This window comes from Coregonus clupeaformis, chromosome 20 (genome assembly GCF_020615455.1).
Source record: "Coregonus clupeaformis isolate EN_2021a chromosome 20, ASM2061545v1, whole genome shotgun sequence".
NCBI classification, from domain to species: Eukaryota; Metazoa; Chordata; class Actinopteri; order Salmoniformes; family Salmonidae; genus Coregonus; species Coregonus clupeaformis.
In genome coordinates this window covers 48,242,939-48,268,633 of record NC_059211.1, presented here as the reverse complement: position 1 = coordinate 48,268,633, position 25,695 = coordinate 48,242,939, and the positions used below count along the sequence as shown (strand labels likewise).

At 44.8% G+C, this 25,695-nt stretch overlaps 1 protein-coding gene across 2 annotated transcripts; it reads left to right on the top strand.

Annotated features, from left to right (window-relative positions):
• Positions 1 to 76: 76 nt before the first annotated feature.
• Positions 77 to 15,819, top strand: LOC121532721 (myocyte-specific enhancer factor 2B). 2 transcript variants are annotated; one of them, XM_041838505.1, is made up of 9 exons: positions 77 to 316; positions 9,755 to 9,846; positions 9,960 to 10,163; positions 10,488 to 10,628; positions 10,892 to 11,081; positions 11,805 to 11,950; positions 13,186 to 13,300; positions 13,378 to 13,486; positions 13,681 to 15,819. In XM_041838505.1, the coding sequence occupies exons 2-9, from the start codon at positions 9,793 to 9,795 to the stop codon at positions 13,997 to 13,999; spliced, it is 1,278 nt and encodes a 425-aa protein (XP_041694439.1). In that variant the 5' UTR covers positions 77 to 316; positions 9,755 to 9,792; the 3' UTR covers positions 14,000 to 15,819. The 2 variants fall into 2 exon arrangements, with proteins under 2 accessions (XP_041694439.1, XP_041694440.1); XM_041838506.1 differs by having other exon boundaries at positions 9,741 to 9,846.
• Positions 15,820 to 25,695: the final 9,876 nt, after the last annotated feature.

Genomic DNA, 25,695 nt, shown 5'->3' with positions numbered 1-25,695 from the left:
TGGGCAGAGCCGAAGGGGCGGTATATGGTCATTTACAAATGATCTGCAGCCAGCTGTTGCTGCTGGAGATGTTCGCGCGGTTGAAAGGAGCGCTCCTGAATCATCATCCTCGAGCATCAGGTGGACATCTCTAGCCAAGGCACCGCGTATTCACTTCAACGAGAATAGTTATTGAATTATTTAAAGACCAGTAATAGTAAAAACGAGTAATATAGACACTGCTGTCATATTTATCAGTCAATACCGGCTCAAACACAGAGTAACGTACAGTTAAGAAAAGGGAAGAACGTGACACCAGAGAGATATCAAAGAACAGGTGAGTTGGGAGCAGTCATTGTTTTCTTCTTATCAAAACAAGATACATTTAGCCTACTCTCAGAGTTTCCTTAAAATTATCTGTGATATTCTGAGAATACTGTAAATTATGGCATAGGCTAGTAACATGCTATTACTGTTTGACTAACTTATAGTAGATACTTAGGAATGCGTAACTCTGGGACAGACAGACTATTATTAACCGAGTATTTTTAAATGACATCAGAAATTCAATAATTATTTGGGAGTCTTATTTATTATTAGCAACGACACACGCAGGCCTCACAGCTGTATTTATAGTGCTGTTGCCCAGTTGTATAATTTACTAACGACTGTCATGTGCCTATTTATGCTGTACTTGACACAGTATTCCACTTGATAGGCTACATTCAAAGGGCCAATCATCAGTAGGCCTGTTTTTATTGATGGGTTCCTCTTGGTCAAAAGAGATAGGATCAATCAAATATATTATTTTTTCTAAAGTTAGCAAGAAGCTAGTTGTAGTGTTCAAGCAGATGAAACGTGAGATTTCATCCAATAGAGAAAGTAATGGAAATAGTAAGCCTACCCCTTGCATGAGAAATAATACATTTGCATTCTTTGGCTCTATCCCACTATGAGTCATCCCTCAAGTCAGATCATATTTGTGTCAGAATTGAAGATGAAAGGAAATGGATGGTGACATGAATATATCTTTACAGTAGTGAAACAATAATGCCACAAGTGTGCCTATCAAGACATTACACTTTCAACTAATTTATGTATGTACACATCATAGTAATGAATGACAAATACAGTGCCTATCATAAGTATTCAACCCCCTTGGAGTTCTTCACATTTGATTGTGTTACAACGTGGGATTAAAATTAATTTAATTGTCATTTCTGTCAACAATCTACACAGAATATTCTGCAATGCCAATAATAAAAAATGTAACATTTTTTAAATGTTATAAAAAGGAAAACACTAAAATATCTTGATTACCCCCCGGAGTCAATACATGTTAGAAACACCATTGGCAGCGATAACAGCTGTGAGTCTTTTTGAGCAAGTCTCTTAAGAGCTTTGCACACCTGGACTGTACAATATTTGCACATTATTCTTTTCAAAATTCTTCAAACTCTGTCAAGTTGGTTGTTGATCATTGCTAGAGAGACATTTTCAAGTCTTTCAAGTCTATTTTCAAGCAGATTTAAGTCAAAACTGTAAGTAGGCCACACATTTTACATAGACATTTTAGTCATTTAGCAGACGCTCTTATCCGGAGCGACTTACAGTTAGTGAGTACATACATATCCATGCACTTTTGGCAGCGATTACACCCTTGAGTCTTCTTAGATATGACGCTTCAAGCTTGGCACACCTGTATTTGGGGAGTTTCTCCCATTCTTCTCTGCAAATCCTCTCAAGCTCTGTCAGGTTGGATAAGGAGCGTTGCTGCACAGCTATTGTCAGGTCTCTCCAGAGATGTTCGATCGGGTTCAAGTCCAGGCTCTGGCTGGGCCACTCAAGGACATTCAGAGACATGTCCCGAAGGCACTCCTGTGTTGTCTTGGCTGTGTGCTTAGGGTCGTTGTCCTGTTGGAAGGTGAACCTTCGCCCCAGTCTGAGGTCCTGAGCGCTCTGGAGCAGGTTTTCATCAAGGATCTCTTTGTACTTTGCTCCGTTCATCTTTCCCTCAATCCTGACTAGTCTCCCAGTCCCTGCCACTGAAAGACATACCCACAGCATGATGCTGCCACCACCATGCTTCACCGTAAGGATGGTGCCAGGTTTCCTCCAGACGGAATGCTTGGCATTCAGGCCAAATAGTTAAATCTTGGTTTCATCAGACCAGAGAATCCTGTTTCTCATGGTCTGAGAATCCTTTAGGTGCCTTTTGGCAAATTCCAAGCGGACTGTCATGTGCCTTTTACTGAGGAGTGGCTTCCATCTGACCACTCTACCATAAAGGCCTGATTTGTGGAGTGCTGCAGAGATGGTTGTCCTTCTGGAAGGTTCTCCCATCTCCACAGAGGAACTCTGGAGCTCTGTCAGAGTGACCATCAGGTTCTTGGTCACCTCCCTGACCAAGGCCCTTCTCTCCCGATTGCTCAGTTTGGCTGGGCAGCCAGCTCTAGGAAGAGTCTTGATGCTTCCAAACTTCTTCCATTTAAGAATGATGGAGGCCACTGTGTTCTTGGGAACCTTCAATGCTGCAGACATTTTTTGGTACCCTTCCCCAGAAGATCTGTGCCTCGACACAATCCTGTCTCAGAGCTCTACGGACAATTCCTTCGACCTCATGGCTTGGCTTTTGCTCTGACGTGCAGTGTCAACTGTGGGACCTTATATAGACAGGTGTGTGCCTTTCTAAATCATGTCCAATCAATTGAATTGACCACAGGTGGACTCCAATCAAGTTGTAGAAACAAGGATGATCAATGGAAACAGGATGCACCTGAGCTTAATTTCGAGTCTCATAGCAAAGGGTCTGAATACTTATGTAAATAAGTTATTTCTGTTTTTAATTTTTTTAAACCTGTTTTTGCTTTGTCATTGTGGGGTATTGTGTGTAGATTGATGAGGATTTTAAAAAATGTAATCCATTTTAGAATAAGGCTGTAATGTAACAAAATGTTGAAAAACGGACGTGGTCTGAATACTTTCCAAATGCACTGTATCTATCAATCTGTGCCCTTATTTTCAAGGCATTGGAAAAGCTCCCTGGTGTTTGTGGTTGAATCTGTGCTTGAAATGTACTACTGGACTGAGGTACCTTACATATAATTGTGTGTGTGAGGTACAGAGATGGGTTAGTCATAAAAAAATCGTGTTAACCTCTATTATTAAACGCAGAGTCCATGCAACTTATTATGTGATTTGTTTAGCAAATTTCTTATTTTAATTTAATTTTTTTGTCATTTTAGCAGACGCTCTTATCCAGAGCAACTTACAGTTAGTGAGTGCATACATTTTTCATACTGGCCCCCCGGTGGGAATCGAACCCACAACCCTGGCGTTGCAAGCGCCATGCTCTTTCAACTGAGCTACTCCTGAACTTATTTAGGCTTGCCTTAACAAATTGGGTGAATACTTATATAACCAAGACGTTCTAGTTATTTTATTTGTATTTCTTTGACATTATGGAACATGTTGTGTAGATAAATGACCAAAAAAAATCATTTAAATTCCACTTCCTCACACACCAAAATTTGAAGAAATCCAAGGGGGTGAATACTTATGATAGGCACTGTATAGCCTTTATACTGTGAATAAATAATGGTTATTTGGGGGGTGTATTGTGTGTGCTTCAGGCTTAGATACAGGTACAGTAGTTCATTCCCATTGCATGTACAATTCCTTTTTAAATTACGATTTTTTTTATGGAGCATTTTTTCAGCGCTAGAGAACATTGAAACACTGTTTGTATGGACTAAATTCATTTTAGAAGATGCCAGTGGCTTAGCTGTGGCGCAAATATGTAAAGTGGAATCTGGATGCCAGTGGCTTTGCTGTGGCGCAAATATGTAACGTGGAATCTGGTCTAGCGGCTGTTTTTAAAAATCATTTTATTTATGCTTACATTTTTACACTTTCATTCAGCGCTGCAAAAATCTTAACTTGCACCAAACATAGCCAACAGAGAATGTTCAAACATAAATAGAAAGGCACAAATTATATGATTAGGATCCATAAAAAAAAAAAATCTATTCAAAATAGAATATTTATGACAACAGTTTCCAGTAAAACACTGAAATACTGTATTTCCAATGCTTACAGCAAATATTTGTTCATTGTGTACTGAATAGTTAAAATTCTCTGTGTTTGTTATTTTTGTTCTCAAGTTGCTTTTCCGTGGACAGCAAAATGTTTGTTTCCGAAAGAGAGCATCTTTGACCTTTTGGTTTTATAATAAAACCACTAGACTTGGGCACTCAGTATTGAACCTGTTGCCCCTGGTGCAGTCATGACTACATCCCTGTCCGTCTCTGTCTCTAAGCTGAGACATGACACTATGGTCTTGACATGACACTATGGTCTTGACATGACACTATGGTCTTGACATGACACTATGGTCACTGTGGTCCACAGAAATCCCAATCAGATGTCCTGCCCATAGTGTGTGTCTATTCTGGCTCAATCCAAAATATCCACGCAATTTAATTATCTCCTGTTAAAATTAGCCAGATATTTCCTCACCTCTGCTTTGCAAATGTCCAGCCAGGGAGTCATTGAAAATAACAAAGCGCATAAACTGTCTGACCCTGCTGTGTCACATTGATTTTTAAATAAACATGGGGTGAAATATTGATTTTTCAACCATACATCAGTGTCACGTCTCCTCCCGTTGCTCCTATCCGGCGCTCTGATTCGCCGGTCTACTGAGCCACCGGTCTGAGCACACAACCTCGGCAACACCGGAATGGAAACCCAATGCACCCTAATTACCTCCAGCGCACCTGCACCTCATCATCTCATCACCACCACTATATAGCCCTGGACTGTTCAGTGTTGTGTTGTGTGTGATTGTTAGTGTCATGTCGTGTACTCGCTCTTTGTTGTGCTCTTGCTCAGTGTTAAGTAAACCTTTACATTGTTAATTACTGCGTCTGCGTCCTGCCTTTTCGTATCCTCAGTACTCGTCACAATCAGTCTTGCAAATTGATACTTTATTGGCCCACTGCATTGCTTTTAGAAGATTTCACACAAACCTTAATGTGTGATAAATTCAGCAATTCATTCATTGTTAGTGAGTGGCGCTGTGGTCTAAGGCACTGCATCACAGTGCTAACTGTGCCACTAGAGATCCTGGTTCGAATCCAGTCTCTGTCGCAGCCGGCCGCGACCGGGAGACTCATGGGCGGCGCACAATTGGCCCAGCGTCGTCCAGGGTAGGGGAGGGAATGGCCGGCAGGGATGTAGCTCAGTTGATAGAGCATGGCGTTTGCAACGCCAGGGTTGTGGGTTTGATTCCCACGGGGGGCCAGTATAAAACAAAACAAAAAATGTATTCACTAACTGTAAGTTGCTCTGGATAAGAGTGTCTGCTAAATGACTAAAATGTAAAAATGTTAACTTCATGCGTCACGAGTGTATTTGAAGCACTTCCTTTTTTATAATAATCTGCATTTTATGTCAAGGTTTGTTTAGTCAATAACTGTTCACGTCTGCATGTTTGCCTTGGCTTGGGGGGGCTTTATGTATTGGGTTATGCAAATAGGATTCCTACCTTCTATTTTGGGGCCTGGTTTCTCATCTTGCCATTGAGCTGAAATGACTGGCAAGAGCATCAACAACTAATACCGAAAAACACTGCTTTTATGCTTATTTCCAGCTAATATTCTATGGTAGTTGTAGCATACTGTAGCGTTCATCTAAGAGTATGGTTCTCTGTTCACAGTTATAGGCCTTAAAGGGGAAACGTATCCTTTCTCCTTCTGCAAAGGGTGAACATTAGCAAGTTTCCATTTAATTTATTTCATGGAATGTGGAATGACACAGTTGTTATTGTCATGTACATATACAGCAATGATCCGTGTTCATGAGTAAGTTCCCATTTAACATTGACTGGAATTGCTATTATTAAAGCCAGTGTGTTAGTGAGAAGTATCACACCTATGTATCAAGTCCCCCACTCACTCATGTGAAGTAGTGCTACAGCGTTGACTGGTAATGGCAAAACTGTTTGTTGTTGGTGTTCTTCACCATGTGTTGTCCCAGTGAGACACTCAGCAATTAGTCTGTCTCTGGGGACAGCCAGGATGTCTTTGGGAGAGAGGGCCTGACTGTGCTAGAGGCCTGCTCTGTTAGTGTGTATGGTCTCGTTTCCACTGTCTGGCCTCCGGGAAGGTGTCAGAGGAAGCTGCACTCTGTCCCTAGGAGCTCGAGACCCCGGGGCAACTGTGTGTGCGTGCAGTTATTGCACTATTACAGGACACAAAATACTTGTGTTATTTTCTAATCTATAGACTACCACAGGCCTTTTCCTGGTCTTGAATACCATGGTCTCTTGAGTGTCAAAAAGTGATTGGATTCCATCCCATAGTGTGTTTACAAGATAATTGGAAATTAAAACCATAACATTTGCTCTACATCCCAAGGCAATGTACATTCTCAATGACACTCCAATGGTTTTACAGAGAGTGAAACTCAGGTACATTGCTCTCTAACTTGACTGTTATGAGACTGTTTGAGACCTCGAGTGGCGGTTGTCATACGGACTGCATTTTCCAAAATTAGCTAGCATTAGGCATGTGCAGGTTTACTGGGTGTGTTGTTGGTGGTTTGAGAGGGGGGGGCTTGGTCTGTGGTGTGTAATTCTGAGAGAAAGGAACTTTCTGTAAACCCCAATGTGATAAAGATCTCCTACTTCCCTCTACTGTCTTCATTTACATCTGAGGCGAGATGCTCTCTTCTGCAGAAGAAAATGTAGTCATGTACAGTTTCCCTCTCAGTTGCAGAAAACTATAGTATTTTTTATTCAGTACAATGCAAGGTGATGCAATCATAATTGGTGCAGTCATTTGGAGTGTTCTTGGTGGACCTCTAGTTTGTGCAATCCAATAGCTGAGCAGTTACAACTATTTTGGCCCAGTATCTGTTACTAGGTCGCTGCACTATAGATTTATGAGACTTGTCTACTTTCCAATTCTGCCAGTCTTAATAAAGCACTATTATTCAGAGAAGTTTCAGTAATCGAAAATTGAGTGGATGGATAATTTTCAACACATTGATTGATTCTGTTCTATTTTACAGTTTGAGGTGTAAGTGTCTTGTCTTAGAGGCTAAGTCCAGTGGATACTTTATAAGGTAATGATAGGGGCACAGAGGTGGATTCCTCAGAAATGCCCTGAATGCCTGTGTGCAAGCGTGGGCGAGGGGGCAGTGGGCACTCTGGGGGTCGTGGGAACACCGGCACCATATCCGGTCACTCACCATTTGGATGTGGCTTCTAAATATAGAGGTCATACATGTCCAATATGAGAGGGAAATGAGGGGAATACTCCTCTGGGCTTTGCATCAGTAGAGACAGTACAGTACAGTCAGCTACTGCCAGCTGGGGATAGGGACGCAGAGAGTTGTAGTAGACCTAACTTTCTGATCTCAACAATGTACTTATCTTACGTGTAAAGTTTTGTATGATATATTGTGGAGACATATTGTTATCATACTTGGCAGTAAGCAGAAGTGCAATGTAATTTATAAATGTGACATTCTTGATCTTGAGCTGTATATTGTATTGTTTACAACACAATCAAATACAGTGCCTTCAAAAAGTATTCACACCCCTTAACCTTTTCCACATTTTATTGTGTTAAAGCCTGAATTTGTGTCACTTGCCTAAAAACAATACCCCATAATATCAAATGTTGTTTTTAGAAATGTTTACAAATTAATTTAAAATGAAAAGCTGAAATTTCTTGAGTCAATAAGTATTCAACACTTTGTTATGGCAAGGTAAGTTAAGTAGTACACATGTGCTTAACAAGTCCCATAATAAATTGCATGGACTCACTCTGTGTGCAATAATAGTGTTTAACATGATTTTTTAATGACTACCTCATCTCTGTACCCCACACATACAATTATCTGTAAGGTCCAACAGTCGAGCAGTGAATTTCAAACACAGATTTAACCACAAAGACCAGGGAGGTTTCCCAATGCCTCACAAAGAAGATAAAACAAAAATAAAAAGCAGACATTGAATATCCCTTTTGAGCATGGTGAAGTTATTAATTACACTTTGGGTGGTGTATCAATGCACCCAGTCACTACAAAGATACAGGCGTCCTTCCTAACTCAGTTGCCGGAGAGGAAGGAAACCGCTCAGGGATTTTACCATGAGGCCAATGGTGATTTTAAAATAGTTACAGAGTTTAATGGCTGTGATAGGAGAAAACTGAGGATGGATCAATAACATTGTAGTTACTTCACAATACTAACCTAAATGAAAAGAAGGAAGCCTGTACAGCCTGTTTTCAATAAGGCACTAAAGTAAAACTACAAAAAAATGAGTACCACTCTTCATATTTTCAAGCATGGTGGTGGCTGCATCATGTTATGGGTATGCTTGTCATCGGCAAAGACTAGGGAGTTTTTTAGGATAAAAAGAAACAGAATAGAGCACAGGCAAAATCCTATAGGAAAACCTGGTTCAGTCTGCTTTCAAACAGACACTGGGAGACAAATTCACCTTTCAGCAGGACAATAACGTAAAACACAAGGCCAAATCTGTAAGGAGTTGCTTACCAAGACGACATTGAATGTTCCTGAGTGGCCTAGTTACAGTTTTGACTTAAATCTGCTTGTAAATCTATGGCAAGACTTGAAAATGGCTGTCTAGCAATGATAAACAACCAACTTGACAGAGCTTGAAGAATTATTTTAATAATAATGTGCAAATATTATGCAATCCAGGTTTGCAAAGCTCCTAGAGACTTACCCAGAAAGACTCACCGCTGTAATCGCTGCCAAAGGTGATTCTAAGATATATTAGTGTATATATATATATATTTTTTTTTTATGTTAGAATTTCTCTTACAGTTTGACATTACAGAGTATTTTGTGTAAATCGTTGACAAAAATTACAATTAAATCCATTTTAATCCCACTTTGTAACACAACAAAATGTGGAAAAAGTCAAGGGGTGTGAATACTTTCTGAAAGCACTGTCCAAACATTCACTTATTTTCACTTGAAACAAAACTTTAGATCACTAGTCTTCTCAATCCCAACTGTCATTTTCAGCCCTACCACTCAGTGGGCTGCCCTTGGTGAACTCTATTACGTCCACATGACCAGGCCTGCCCGTATCTCTCTACCATATTATTTTCTGAAATGAACATGGGAGAAGAGGGGGTGGTGTAGAACTTTCCCTTTTCTAAAACACACTATTTTTCTTCCACTGGTTTCACCAGGGCCTGTTGTACCTTACAAGCTGTCTGGTGTATATTTGTAACCCTGCTAGCTCTGATCCGGGGTTAACGCAGACTGAGGGGGTGTCAGCGCGGGCCTGCTCTAACTTTATCCCCCATCGCCTCATCAGGGTATAAATAAACAGGCTGCCATGACAAGGGGGAAGGGTGGGACTTACGTCGCTTAAACAAAACAGATGCCATTTTCCCATCAGAATTGTCTCAAGGTTAAGACCCATACTGTACAGTGGTTGGTGCTCTTATTTTGATAAGGTTGAGTGACACCACTGTGTATGGGCCTAACCGTTACACTGTTTATGAAGTGGTCAGGGGTCTCAACCATATGGTTTGCTTATGTAATGGGATGTTGATGTTGCCATGAGATCTACATGAGAGTATTTATCTCAGTGGGATATCCTGATGAAATAAAGTTAACGTAAATAATCGTTTTCATTACTAGGATGACATTTACGTGCTGTGCTGAAAAGGTGATGAGTTCAAATGATCAAGTTTTTATTTATTTTTAAGATCTCTTTTCACAGTGTTAAGCCACCTGTCAGACACGCAGACCGTAAACACAATGGGAAGGAAAAAAATACAAATCTCTCGTATCCTGGACCAGCGGAATCGACAGGTACAACTCTTTAATTATTCTTGATCACTTTTGATCGATTGTTACATTTGACAAGGTATAGTTAAACAGTCACAGACAAAATAATACACAAACCAATATATTTCTGTTCCCAGGTGACGTTCACCAAGCGTAAGTTTGGCCTGATGAAGAAGGCGTATGAGCTGAGTGTGCTGTGCGACTGTGAGATCGCCCTCATCATCTTCAACAGCACCAACCGTCTGTTCCAGTACGCCAGCACCGACATGGACAAGGTCCTGCTCAAGTATACAGAGTACAGCGAGCCTCACGAAAGCAGGACCAACACAGACATACTGGAGGTATAAATATATTACTAGCTCCACACATTACTCAACAGGTTCTCCTATATGTATAGTAATTTGTTGCATAATTATATCCAAGGTTCCAATGACATTCATTCCCAAAAAAGACACACTGTTGAGAGTGCTTTGACATTTGAATGTGTACATTTATGAAATGCTTACCTGGGCACCCCCATAAAGCATTGAAAAAACAATGTTGGTACAGCCCACTTCTGTATTGTTAGGACATCCCCAAGAGTCAATAGTTTAAACGTGCTGTAGTATGAAGTATCCTTGAGGTAATGTTTGTGTGCTGCTCTTTTCTCTGTCCTGCTGCTGTAGACTCTGCGGAGGAAGGGACTGGGCCTGGGCCTGGACGGGACAGAGCTGCTGGACACTGAGGAGCCCATGCAGTTGGCAGCAGAGAAGTACGGGCCACTCAGCGAGGGCATGGACCTCTCCCTGGCCCGCCAGCGCTACTATGTTAGTACTCACACTGGTCTTATCAGACACATGCTGTCTGAGCCAAAGGCTGTACATGAACTAAAGATGTTTCATTGATTTATTTTATTCTGTGAAGAATGCCTCAGTTTGAAAAAAGGATTCTATTGAACGGTCAAACCATTCATTTGACTCAGTGAGCACATTTTGTACTCATAGAGACACTTTAGCTCTGCAATGCAGCTGCAATAGACCTAACTTTCAAATCTTAACTCAAACAGACACTCTCTCATATTTCTCCTCAGGCCCCCTCCTTACACTCACCAGAGGCCCAATTCCTGGCGTCTGCCGGCTGTGAGAATGGATACCCTAACTCGTCCAACTCCAGCCCGAGCTCCCACAGACCCCCGGCCTTCAAGCCCCTAGGCGCTAGACCAGGCTCAGCCAGCTCTGCAGGGCCCCACTGCCATGCTGCCTTCATGTCCCCACACTCAGGTGACCTGGCCCCCTAGTTCCTCTTTGCAAACATTCCTAGAGGGTTAGAGGTACCATTCTTGACATGATTTGCCTACAGAATGGATGGCATGGACGAGTGTCCACGAGTGTGAGGCCACCTCAGTGCTGTGCAGCCGGCTGTGCACACAGGAAGTGAGTGTGTGTGTGTGTGTGTGTGCTGTGTGAAACAGTCCCCCCCACAAGTGAAACAGCGTCTGGCGGCTGATCTGTGGTTTCTGAGCAGTGAGTGTTTTGCACCTGCTGGTCATCTCAGCTCAGCTCAACCCCTCACTCTTCACACCCTATAGTTATTTGTAGACATGCGTAGGGATGCCACTCAATGGTGTGCAATCGCAACCAAGCTTTGTAGTTAATTAACTCAGCATTTTGAAAGACTATACACTACAGTATGATGCTTGTAATTTGCCCTTTTTATCAATACAGACCAGAGCTAAATGTATGGGGAAAATACGTATTATGCTTACTAAGTTAATGTGTGAATACATTTTTTGTTATCAGGTTGACATTAATAATGTAGGTTTTGGTAGTCTGAAGTAATCTGAAGTGGCAGAGGTCTATTAGAGATACAGTTCCAAAGTTCGATCCTAAAAAATTACTTTTACAGGCGGAGTGAGTGACAGAGATTGAGAGAGAGTGATTGAGTGTTCTGTCGGTGAGTGAAACATCTTGTTCTCACTTCCTATTTGTTTTCTCTCTGTTCAGGTATTGGCAACTCTATGTTCTCCCATGGCAACCTGAGCCGGGCCTTGGAGATGAAGACTCCTCCCCCTTTGAACCTGGGCAGTGAGAACCGGCGGACAGAGAGCCAACCTGGCATGGGTGGCACACGTGCCAACTTTAACAGTTCTGTAAGTATCTCTTAAATCCTACTTCTCAGTCATAACGCGAGGTTAGCATGAGGTACTGCAGTACTGCAGGCTATATAGTTCCACTACCACTCATGGTCATTATGAAGGACCAATCAAAGAGCAGGGTTATGACGATGTCATTATGATGAACCAATCAGAGAGCAGGGTTATGACGATGATATTACAAAGGGACCAATCAGAGATTAGGGTTATGACAATGTTATTACGAAATACCCAATCAGAGAGCAGGGCTATGACGATGTCATTATGATGGACCAATCAGAGAGCAGGGTCATAACAATTTCATTATAATAATGTCATTATGAAGGACCAATCAGAGGACAGGGTTATGACAATGTCATTACAAAGGGACCAATCAGAGAGCAGGATTATGACGATGCCATTACGAAAGGACAATCAGAGGACCAACCACACTCACACTTGTACTCAGTCTCACTCTCATTGTATTGTTTTGTAAATAGCTTTTTAACAGTGATAATGAAGAGATTAGGCATATTTACTTTGGATGGTGCCCACATTGACCGTGTCCACGCTTATAAATATCTGGGCATTTGGATAGACGGAAAGCTATCTTTTAAAAAGCATATTGATGAGTTAGTTAAGAAGTAGAGAATTAAAATGGGCTTCTTCTATAGGAATATGTCATGCATCTCGTTAAATAGCAGAAAGCAGGTCATTCAGTCAACGTTCCTACCGGTTTTAGACTATGGCGACATCATCTATATGAATGCAGCTGACACTATATTAAAGCCGTTAGATGCAGTTTATCATAGCGCACTGCGCTTTATTACAGGCGACAGGTTCAGTACACATCACTGAATTCTTTACCAAAAAGTAGGCTGGCCCTCTTTGAAGTTGTGGAGGTCAATTTATTGCTCTCTTTTTATTTATAAAGCTCTCTTACAAAAACGTCCCCCGTACCTAACATCATTAATAACCTTTAGAGGTATGAGTTACCATACACAGTCTCAGGGATGGCTATCTGGAGATCCCTTCGGTCTCTTGGGCAGTTCAAATAGTTAATTGGGGACATCTTTGCTGAGGAATGTGATTGTTTCTCTTGAGTGTGTTTTTTTGTTGTAATCTTGTATATTTGTATTATGTGGTATTTGTAAAGTGTGTATTTGTAGGGCTCCCTTGTAAAAGAGACCTTGGTCTCAATGGGACTCCCTGCTAAGATATAGAAAAAAGAACTCTCTCCATGTAATGTTCAGAGAGGCCTACTGTACCCGGGCATGCACCCAGGGAACCACATGCTGGCCATGGGGAAGGCAGGTCTGCTGAGCCATAGTCTGGGGGGCTACGGCCTCGCCTCTGCTGGACCATCTGGTAAGACTACAGCTCCTCTTAAATCTTCACCTGCTTCTTAGTTAGTGATATACAATAATTCTCCTCTTCCCTCCCAGACTACAGCCACCCAGGTTTCTCCCATGCTGTGAGTCTACAGCGTGGGACAGTGAACCCCTGGCAGACAGCACAACCGCAGGAGCAGCATGTACCTCACCTCAGCCAAGTGTAAGTCCACTGATATACGCCTTACTCAATTACTCAGTGTTGAACTTTGCACAACGATGGACCTGATAGTGTTGTGAAGTGTCTTCTAGTGGCCTCTATAGGAAAAATAGCATGTGAGGATTCATTTCATACTCTATATCATACATATACCATTCTCTTTTCTCTGTCCACTTGCTGTGTACCGGGATGTCCAGCGGAGGGTGCTCTTTCCCTTCTCAGTCCTCCACCCCCACCCCTCCTCCTCACCCCTCCATCAACCTCAGCATCAAATCGGAGCGCTCCTCCCCGGAGCACATCTGCTCCCCGACCTCTCCACCCCTGCACCACTTGAGGCAGCACTCTCCAATGAGCACCCCCAATTCCGCTCGCCACACCCCCCATGAGCCCTACCCAGCCAATGAGAGAGAGGGTTTCCCCAAAGGAGGTGTTCCCTACCCGGCTCAGCACGGGGCAGAGGAGAAAGGGGGGCTGCCCCTGAGGCAATTAGAAATCAGCGATGGATGGCAGAGATAGCTGGCAGCGACTACCACACACAAAAAGCCTGCCACATGGTTTCCCACACACAGAGAGAGGAGAATGGGGAGATGGGGTTCACTCGTTCACATCATCCCAGAGGAAAGAAAGACCCCTCTTAGAGCTGGGCTGAACTATCCATTGTGGGCAATGAGCATGTGGCACTGCCTCTCTGATCTCGATACAGTGAGGAGATAGAGTGGTTTGTTGTCGTTGGGTTTGGTTGGTTTGTCTGTGTGTTGATTCAGAGGGGTGTCAAACCACACATCAATGTGGTTCTCTCCTCCTGCTTGAGCTACAGCCCAGTGCAGAGGGTGAGAGCATCAGTCATTTAGCCATGTAGCTTAGAGCACAGTGTTTCAGAGTAATACTTCACATTCAGGTCCCCAGTTACTGTACATATATAACTTTAATGCTTAGTTTAGCCTTCAGCCCAAAATCAATGAAGTGGTCAGCTCACAGGAGACCAATTAGGGAGCAGCAAGGTTCTACTCATCTATCATGGTCCCAATGGGCAGGGCCTCGTGATAGTGAGTGGGAAGTTGATCACAGAAAAACAAAAATGTAATCTGCACTTTTTTAAGTCTCTCTCAGGGATTTAGATAATTGGTTCCATTGTAAAGGTTTAGTGTTGCTTTTTAAGACTTAAATAATACTGAGCAAAGCTGTTTGTTTTTACACTATATACTGCATAGTTTAATTATTTCTTTTTGGACACTGGCCTTACTAATGCAAAATGCTGTCATCAATTTAAGACCAAAGGATATGTAATGTGTTTATTTTCTTAAATATGAATATTGTGTTCAATTTAATTCTTTGTAAAGCAATATCCAAAATAAGCCAAAGTTTAGCATCTAATGTATTTCTAGAAATTTCTGAAAGCATGTAAGAATCATCCATTAGTAGTAATCATTTTACATCTTCAACCTATTCCCGCTTGTGAACAATTAAGGTCCATATTCAGTCTAACCATTTTATAAAGTTTAGCTTTAGTTTGTTTAAATAAATTTAAAAGCTCTGGGCCGGACTACCGTACTGTCATTTTGTAGCTCATCTTATGCTATTGTACACTTTTTGCCATGAGGCTGAAAGAGAATTGTGCAGTTTTCAAGCAAATTTCCTGCAATTCTACACATTTTGCTATCATGTGCTATCTGTGGGGGAGCCCAACCTCCAGGTGGCCGCCAACCCCTGCATGGCCGTTTGGTAATCCAGCCCTGCAAAAGCTATTTATTCATGTGTGAAAAAGGAACAATTTGATTAATTGTCAGTGGGGCAATGGGAATAAGGTATGTTGAGAATCAGACACCTATCAAAGAAGCTGCATAAATTAACTTTTGTCTATGAAAAAACATTAAGACACGTTTTATTGCTTGTGTGAGTTTGTGTTTTTGATTATTATTATTTTTATGATTTTTGTGTTTTATGCACTGGATTTTTGGTGTGTTGAATTGTTTCATTTATCCATTTTGTGTTTTAAAAGTCTGCAAAAAGTATCATGTAAAATGATCTTGTATCCATTTTGTTTCTCCTTGTGGGTTTCTGTGTACGTTGAAGTGAACTCCTTTGTCCACAAGAGGGCAACATATTTCATACTCACTCTGGAGGCAAGACATAATGTAGGAAGAATCAGCCATTACTAGTGGTCGTTAATTATCAGATTTTCCATGACAAAAGTGACAGGTTCAAGCAGTGCACTGTGATGGTATTATGATAAAACTGCATCATTAGTGTCTTGAAGACATACACATAGAGGGTATATGGGCACTTCCAGTTCTGGTTGACAACATGAAATTACTGCCAGGATTAATTTGTATACAGTGGGGGAAAAAAGTATTTAGTCAGCCACCAATTGTGCAAGTTCTCCCACTTAAAAAGATGAGAGAGGCCTGTAATTTTCATCATAGGTACACGTCAACTATGACAGACAAATTGAGGGAAAAAAATCCAGAAAATCACATTGTAGGATTTTTTATGAATTTATTTGCAGATTATGGTGGAAAATAAGTATTTGGTCACCTACAAACAAGCAAGATTTCTGGCTCTCACAGACCTGCAACTTCTTCTTTAAGAGGCTCCTCTGTCCTCCACTCGTTACCTGTATTAATGGCACCTGTTTGAACTTGTTATCAGTATAAAAGACACCTGTTCACAACCTCAAACAGTCACACTCCAAACTCCACTATGGCCAAGACCAAAGAGCTGTCAAAGGACACCAGAAACAAAATTGTAGACCTGCACCAGGCTGGGAAGACTGAATCTGCAATTGGTAAGCAGCTTGGTTTGAAGAAACCAACTGTGGGAGCAATTATTAGGAAATGGAAGACATACAAGACCACTGATAATCTCCCTCGATCTGGGGCTCCACGCAAGATCTCACCCCGTGGGGTCAAAATGATCACAAGAACGGTGAGCAAAAATCCCAGAACCACACGGGGGGACCTAGTGAATGACCTGCAGAGAGCTGGGACCAAAGTAACAAAGCCTACCATCAGTAACACACTACGCCGCCAGGGACTCAAATCCTGCAGTGCCAGACGTGTCCCCCTGCTTAAGCCAGTACATGTCCAGGCCCGTCTGAAGTTTGCTAGAGTGCATTTGGATGATCCAGAAGAGGATTGGGAGAATGTCATATGGTCAGATGAAACCAAAATAGAACTTTTTGGTAAAAACTCAACTCGTCGTGTTTGGAGGACAAAGAATGCTTAATTGCATCCAAAGAACACCATACCTACTGTGAAGCATGGGGTTGGAAACATCATGCTTTGGGGCTGTTTTTCTGCAAAGGGACCAGGACGACTGATCCGTGTAAAGGAAAGAATGAATGGGGCCATGTATCGTGAGATTTTGAGTGAAAACCTCCTTCCATCAGCAAGGGCATTGAAAATGAAACGTGGCTGGGTCTTTCAGCATGACAATGATCCAAAACACACTGCCCGGGCAACGAAGGAGTGGCTTCGTAAGAAGCATTTCAAGGTCCTGGAGTGGCCTAGCCAGTCTCCAGATCTCAACCCCATAGAAAATCTTTGGAGGGAGTTGAAAGTCTGTGTTGCCCAGCAACAGCCCCAAAACATCACTGCTCTAGAGGAGATCTGCATGGAGGAATGGGCCAAAATACCAGCAACAGTGTGTGAAAACCTTGTGAAGACTTACAGAAAACGTTTGACCTGTGTCATTGCCAACAAAGGGTATATAACAAAGTATTGAGAAACTTTTGTTATTGACCAAATACTTGTTTTCCACCATAATTTGCAAATAAATTCATAAAAAATCCTACAATGTGATTTTCTGGATTTTCTTTTCTAATTTTGTCTGTCATAGTTGACGTGTACCTATGATGAAAATTACAGGCCTCTCTCATCTTTTTAAGTGGGAGAACTTGCACGATTGGTGGCTGACTAAATACTTTTTCCCCCCACTGTATATGTGTCCATATTGACACAAACTACACTGAACAAAAATAAAAACGCAACATGTAAAGTGTTGGTCCCATGTTTCATGAGCTGAAATAAAAATCCCAGAAATGTCCTATACGCACAAAAAGCTTATTTCTCTCAAATGTTGTGCATCCCTGTTCGTGAGCATTTCTCCTTTGCCAAGATAATCCATCCACCTGACAAGTGTGGCATATCAAGAAGCTGATTAAACAGCATGATCATTACACAGGTGCACCTTGTGCTGGGGACCAAAATGTGCAGTTTTGTTACAGAACACAATGCCACAGATGTCTCAAGTTTTGAGGGAGCGTGCAATTGGCATGCTGACTGCAGGAATGTCAAGCAAGGCTGTTGCCAGAGAATTGAATGTTCATTTCTCTACCATAAGCCACCTCCAAAGTCATTTTATAGAATTTGGCAGTACGTCCAACCAGCTTCACAACCGCAGACCACGTGTAATCACGCCAGCCCAGGACCTCCACATCTGGCTTCTTCACCTGCGGAATCGTCTGAGACCAGCCACCCGGATAGCTGATGAAACTGTGGGTTTGCACAACCAAAGAATTTCTGCACAAACTGTAAGAAACCATCTCAGGGAAGCTCATCTGCCTGCTCGTCGTCCTCACTAGGGTCTTGGCCTGACTGCAGTTCGGCATCTTAACCGACTTCAGTGGCAAATGCTCACCTTCGATGGCCACTGGCACACTGGAGAAGTGTGCTCTCCACGGATGAATCCTGGTTTCAACTGTACCGGGCAGATGGCAGACAGCGTTTATTGCGTTGTGTGGGCGAGCTGTTTGCTGATGTCAACGTTGTAAACAGAGTGCCCTATGGTGGCAGTGGGGTTATTGTATGGGCAGGCATAATCTATGGACAACGAACACAATTGCTTTTTATCTATGGCAATTTGAATGCACAGAGATACCATGACAAGATCCTGAGGCCCATTGTCATGCCCTTCATCTGCCATTCCTCATGTTTCAGCATGGTAATGCACGGCCCCACGGGTCTGTACACAATTCCTGGAAGCTGAAAATGTCCCAGTTCTTCCATGGTCTGCATTCTCACCAGACGTCACCCATTGAGCATGTTTGGGATGCTCTGGATCGACATGTACGACAGCGTGTTCTAGTTCCCGCCAATATCCAGCAACTTCGCACAGCCATTGGAGAGGAGTGGGACAACATTCCACAGGCCACAATCAACAGCCTGATCAACTCTATGCGAAGGAGATGTGTTGCACTGCATGAGGCAAATGGTGATCCCACCAGATACTGACTGGTTTTCTGATCCACGCCCCTGCCTTTTCTTTAAGGTATATCTGTGACCAACAGATGTATATCTGTATTCCCAGTCATGTGAAATCCATAGATTAGGGCCTAATTTATTTATTTCAATTGACTGATTTCCTTATATGAACTGTAACTCAGTAGAATCTTTGAAATTGTTGCATGTTCCATTTATATTTTTGTTCAGTATATTTCAACTGTGGATACATGAAAAACATTATTTTCGCATACATTCACATTTGACATATTTTCTAAGCATTTGTCAGTAAAAACCACAGGTTATTGCAGCACAATAACAGTATCAGCGCTGGCTGTATTTATCAAAACAGCTCATGGCTTCATTCTTATTTTAATGATGTGGCTGTCTTTCAATAAGCATGATTTGACTTATATGTTATTTTGACCTCCTGAGGGCTGTACATCTAATTGACTGTAATTTCGAAAAACTGTGATTTAGAAGTCGCAGCATTCCCTTTGATGTATATTAATCAGACAGATACAATTATATTTGCCATGTGTATCTGTCTTTCATGTGTCCATTGAAAACATCTGGTCACTCATTATCATGTCAGACCACTCTGTCAAACCACCAGATTCCAACTGAGGGGGGAACAAGAATGGAGGAACACTTAAAAAGCCAACAAGCTTTCAACATTAAAAGCCAGTGTGCATACAGTACAAAATGCCTTACAATCACAGCTGGACATCGCATACAGTGAATACACTTCTATATTCCTCCCTATAGAGCATTTCCCTGCAATTTAAACTAACTAGGAGGAAATTGGCTAGAATTATCCCTTTCCCACACTGTGTCAGCACACCCATCTCTGCTCCCCAAATGAAAAGAGAGTCACAGGGGTCGTGTCTGGGCAGCTCCTTTGAGGATAGGGCCAGTCTGCAGGCCATGTCTGAAGTCTCCGCTGCCTGGTCGCTGCCTGGTCCCTATAGCAACAGCCATGGTGGCTGCAGGCTGCAGACAGGGGGCCTCCAAACACATGCACATAATTAATGTGATTATATAGATATGTCAACCCTGTCACCTTCCAGTTCATTAAGCCGGACACTCTCCCAGACCTGTCAGAGGCGAGTAGAGGCCTTGGCCTGCCTGGCCATATACAACACTTTGTATTGGCCTTTTACCTGGAGGGACAATCAGGGCCGGATTAATGCAGGGGCTTACCGGGGCTGAAGCCCCTGGGCCCAGGCCCGTGGGGGGCCCAAGAGGCAGCAAATAAAAATAGTTTAAAAAACATAGCCTGCTGCTGCCGCTCTGCTAATCTGCTAATCATCAGATGGGAGGAGGAGAGATGGTAGGAGGCCCATGTGGGTAACTGGAGGGCCCTGCCTTGATTGGGTAACTGATTTTTTTTAGATATATTTTAAAACAATAAACTGCTTAATAAATAAATAAATGTGACAGGTCAATTGTGTGAGTCAGGGGCTAGGCCCAATTTTGTATCCAACCACAGGAGCCTGCTCTCAATGTTTAAAATACACCAGAGAGCATAATTTATCCACAGAGGATCAATAGTTCATAAAAAATAACTGTGGATTAAGTTTTATTACAAGCACATACAGGTATAGGCCAAAATTAAGGAAACACCAACATAAAGTGTCTTAAAAGGGTGTTTGGCCACTATGAGTGTCAATGTGCCTTGGCATAGATCCTACAAGTGGACCTAAACTATGCCAGGAAAATGCACCCCACACCCTAACTGTCACGGTTCCCTCAGACAGAACCCAGAAGCAGACCAGGACAAGGAGAGTAGAACGAAGGTGAGGGTTTATTACAGATTCAAAAAAGGTGCAGGATAATCCAGGGAACAGAGCGGGCGGCGTGGATGAGTTGTTGAGGGTGCAGTTGTTGGTCCAATGATGGCTCGGCAGCCGCCGACCATCAGGCAGAGGTAGGGTGAGGGTTCCGGACGAGTGACTGGAGATGGAACAAAAACGGAGGTAAGTCAACAATAAACCAACAAGGTACAAAACAACAAAACTAACGCTAGAAGCTCTAGGACTGATACTCTGATAAACCTACTGTTCATGGCTAACGATCCGGCAGGAACTGGATGTTTGGCCAGAGCCTAAGAAGGGTGATGATCAGGACCAGGTGTGCAGATTGCTGATGGGATGCAGGTGCGGAAAACAAGAGAGCTCCCCGGAGCGTTCCCGAACCCTCGGGAAACTGGAGATCACGAACAGGAAAAACTAGTCACCAGACAGGACCCGACTCAGACTGCCGGGATCGTTACAGTACCCCCCCCTCCGACGAACGCCACCGGGCGGACCTCCCGGAGCGCCAGGATGGAGGCGGTAGAAATCACTGATGAGGTCAGCATCTAGGACCTGTCGCCGCGGAATCCAACTCCTCTCTTCAGGACCATACCCCTCCCAGTCCACGAGATACTGGAAACCCCGGCCCCGCCGTCTGGAATCCATGATGCGACGCACCGTGTAGGCAGGACCACCTCCGATCATCCGAGGAGGAGGAGGAGGAGGCGGAGGAGGTAACAGAGGACTGAGGAAGACAGGCTTGAGGCAGGAGACATGAAAGGTGGGATGGACTCTGAGCGTCCTCGGTAGTTTGAGTCGAACTGCCACTGGATTGATCACCTTCTCCACCACAAACGGACCAATGAACTTCGGTAACAACTTCCTAGACTCAGTCCGTAAAGGAAGGTCCCGTGTGGCCAACCAGACCCTATCTCCGATGGTGTAGGTGGGAGCGGGGATCCGGCGACGATTCGCCTGGAGCTGATACCGGTCCGAAACTCTAAGGAGTGCCTTTCTGGCCCGATGCCAGGTCCGGTGGCAACGACGAATATGGGCCTGAACAGAAGGCACTGAGAGCTCCTTCTCCTGAGAAGGGAACAAGGGAGGTTGGTAGCCATACAGGCACTGGAAGGGAGACATCCCAGTGGCAGATGTAGGGAGAGTATTGTGGGCATACTCAACCCAAGGCAACTGAGAGACCCAGGAGGTGGGGTTGGAAGAGACCAGACAGCGTAGCGTGGATTCCATCTTCTGGTTGGCTCTCTCCGCCTGACCATTGGATTGGGGGTGAAAACCAGATGTGAGACTGACTGTAGCTCCAATGGCCAAACAGAAGGACTTCCAGACAGCAGAGGTAAACTGAGGGCCACGGTCGGAAACGATATCACTGGGCAAACCGTGGACCCTGAAAACCTCCCTAACCAGGATCTCGGACGTCTCCGAGGCAGAGGGAAGCTTGGCAATTGGCACAAAGTGGGCGAACTTGCTGAATCTGTCCACGATAGTCAGAACGACCGTGTTCCCCTCAGAAGCGGGCAACCCAGTGACGAAGTCCAGGGCCAGATGCGACCATGGTCGCGGGGAATAGGAAGGGGGTGAAGTAGTCCAGAGCTGGGCCGATTGGTACTCTTATTCTGCGCACACACTGGACAGGCAGCAACAAAACCCCCGAGTATCCTCGGCCATGGCAGGCCACCAAAAACGTCTGCGAAGAAACGCCATTGTCCGAGCCACGCCAGGGTGACAAGCCATCTTACTGGCGTGGGACCATTTGAGGACAGCAGGACGAACCGACTCAGGCACAAACAACCGACCGGGTGGACCGTTACCGGGACCGGGCTGAGTCCGAAGGGCCGCCAGCACCTCCTCCTCAATCTTCCACATAACTGCTCCCACGACGCAGTTCCGGGGGAGGATTGTCTCGGTCTTGGACCCACTCTCCTCCGTCTTGGAGAACATCCGGGACAAGGCGTCCGCCTTGCCGTTCTTAGATCCAGGTCGGAACGTCAGGGCAAACTTGAATCGTCCGAAAAACAACGCCCACCTGGCCTGACGGGGAGTTGAGACGTTTAGCCGATTGCACGTAAGCAAGATTCTTGTGGTCAGTCCAGACAATAAACGGTTGCTCCGCCCCCTCCAACCAGTGGCGCCACTCCTCCAAGGCAAGTTTCACCGCGAGAAGCTCCCGGTTACCCACATCGTAATTCCTCTCCGCAGGCGAAAGGCGACGAGGTAGTAGGCGCAGGGATGGAGTTTACTGTCCGTGGAGCATCGCTGCGACAGGATGGCGCCAACTCCCACATCAGACGCGTCCACTTCAACGACGAACTGACGGGCCGTGTCCGGTTGAGAGAGAATCGGTGCGTTGGTGAATCGCCTCTTCAAATCCAGAAACGCTCGATCCGCCTCCGGATTCCACTTGAAGGTCCTGATACTGGAAGTCAAGGCAGTTAATGGAGCGGCCACACGGCTGTAATCCCGGATGAATCTGCGGTAGAAATTCGCAAACCCCAAAAATCTCTGGAGCTGCAATCTCGTACCGGGCTGGGCCCATTCCAGAACCGCTCTAACCTTCTCCTGGTCCATCCTAATCTCTCCCCTGGAGATGATGTACCCGAGAAAGGATGTCGTGTGGGCGTGAAACTCGCACTTCTCGGCCTTCACGAACAGGCGATTCTCCAACAATCGCTGCAGAACCTGCCGGACATGCTGGACGTGGTCGGAAGGTTCCTTCGAGAAGATCAGAATGTCATCCAGGTAAACAAACACAAAGAGACCGATCATATCTCTCAGGACGTCGTTCACCATACTCTGGAATACCGCTGGAGCATTGGTCAGTCCAAACGGCATCACCTGATACTCGAAGTGACCCATCGGTGTATTGAAACCCGTCAACCACTCGTCCCCCTCTCTGATCCGGACCAGGTGATACGCATTGCGTAGGTCTAGCTTGGTGAACACCGTAGCACCCTGTAAGGAGTCGAAGGCAGAACTCATCAAGGGCAGGGGATACTTGTTCTTGACCGTGATGTCATTCAACCCCCGATAATCAATACACGGTCGAAGAGAGCCATCCTTCTTACCCACAAAGAAGAATCCTGCCCCCCAGGGGTGATGACGAGGGACGAACGAGACCAGCAGCTAGGGACTCCTTGATGTAGGTCTCCAACGCCTCACGTTCAGGTCGGGAGATACTGTATAACCTTCCCTTGGGGTAGACAGCTCCAGGAACCAGGTTGATGGCACAATCATATGGTCGGTGGGGAGGGAGTGACAGAGCCTTCTGCTTACTGAAAACTTCCCCCAAATCGTGATATGTCTCGGGAACCAGGGACAAATCTGGGGGTTTAGCCTCAATCACCTGACTGGGAACCGAATGGGGGCAGGCAGTCTTGAGACAGTTAGCATGACAATCAAGGCTCCAACTCGTTACCTTGCCCGTCACCCAATCGAACGTGGGATTGTGTTCCTTCAGCCAGGGGTATCCAAGGACCAGAGGAACATGGGAAGACGGCAGAATGAAGAATGAAATCATCTCAGAATGATTCCCCGACAACCGCATCTTAACCGGTTCAGTCCTCATCGTGATACGTGCCAGACTACTGCCGTTCAGAGTGGTCGCTTCAATGGCTTCCGGCAATTGCTCCTTGGAAAGCCCCAGCTGTTCCACCAACTCGGCATCAAGAAAGCTTCCATCGGCACCTGAATCGATAAAAGCGTTAAGCGCTAAGCTCTGATTCCTGTTCACAAGGGTAGCCGGGAAACGGGGTCTGACAGAGGTACTGAGAGGTTGAAACTGGCTCGCTAAAAGTCCTCCCAACTTTAGCGAGCCGGGCAGTTTGACGACCGCCGGGAACAAGTGGAGATGTAATGTCCCGAGCTACCACAGTAGAGGCAGCAGTTGGTCTTACGTCTATGTTGACGCTCCTCCTTGGTTAACCCGTGCCGCCCCACTTGCATGGGTTCAGAATCGGGAGAGAGGACCTCTCCACTAATCCATTGTGGTGGAGAATGATCGACGTGTTCTGGTCCACCACCCGACCCGACTGGGAACTGAGAAGCTGATCGATTGGACGGACCCCATTGCTTCTCCCTCCTTCGGCTCTCGGACTCGATTATCCACCCGAATAGACAAGGCTACCAAGCTGTCCAGGTCACTAGGCTCCGGATAGGAGATCAACTCATCCTTGAGCTGCTCCGACAGACCCTGGTAAAAGGCCGCTTGCAGAGACTCCTCGTTCCACCCACTCTCCACCGCCAACGTCTTGAACTCGATCACGAAGTCGGCCACGCTGCGAGTTCCTTGGTGAAGCGAAAACAGGCGCCTAGCTGCGTCCCTCCCTCGGACGGAATGGTCGAAGAGCTTCCTCATCTCGGCCGTGAACCCCTGGTATGAAGCCATGCAGGGGTCTTGTCGTTCCCAAACGGCTGAAGCCCACTCCAGCGCTCGACCACGCAGCAACGCAATCACAAAGGCTATCCTAGCCTTGTCTGTGGCATAAGAGTAGGGCTGTAGATCGAACACTAATCCACACTGCATAAGGAAGGAACGGCATCTTCCCAGCTCCCCTCATATCTATCCGGCGCCGGAACCTCGGGCTCACGGAAGGACACAGCTCCAGAAGCGGCAGGCGAGATGGGTGAAACCGGTAGTGGATCCTCCACCGGACACTTGCGTTGGTTCTGGACCTCCGTCAGACCGGTAGAAAGGTTCCGAACTGACAACGCGATCTCCTGTAGTACCGTGCTATGATGGCCCAACATCTTCTCCTGATGGGTAATGGCATGGCGAACAGAGTCCAGGTCCGCTGGGTTCATTACTGGCCGGATCGTTCTGTCACGGTTCCCTCAGACAGAACCCAGAAGCAGACCAGGACAAGGAGAGTAGAACGAAGGTGAGGGTTTATTACAGATTCAAAAAAGGTGCAGGATAATCCAGGGAACAGAGCGGGCGGCGTGGATGAGTTGTTGAGGGTGCAGTTGTTGGTCCAATGATGGCTCGGCAGCCGCCGACCATCAGGCAGAGGTAGGGTGAGGGTTCCGGACGAGTGACTGGAGATGGAACAAAAACGGAGGTAAGTCAACAATAAACCAACAAGGTACAAAACAACAAAACTAACGCTAGAAGCTCTAGGACTGATACTCTGATAAACCTACTGTTCATGGCTAACGATCCGGCAGGAACTGGATGTTTGGC

Excerpts from the sequence above, each read along its gene's own strand:
- LOC121532721 (XM_041838505.1), top strand. The coding sequence starts at position 9,793 with ATGGGAAGGAAAAAAATACAAATCTCTCGTATCCTGGACCAGCGGAAT. Across the intron at positions 11,082-11,804 it reads CTTCATGTCCCCACACTCAG|GTATTGGCAACTCTATGTTC; the intron begins GTGACCTGGCCC and ends CTCTCTGTTCAG. Across the intron at positions 11,951-13,185 it reads GTGCCAACTTTAACAGTTCT|AGAGGCCTACTGTACCCGGG; the intron begins GTAAGTATCTCT and ends TGTAATGTTCAG.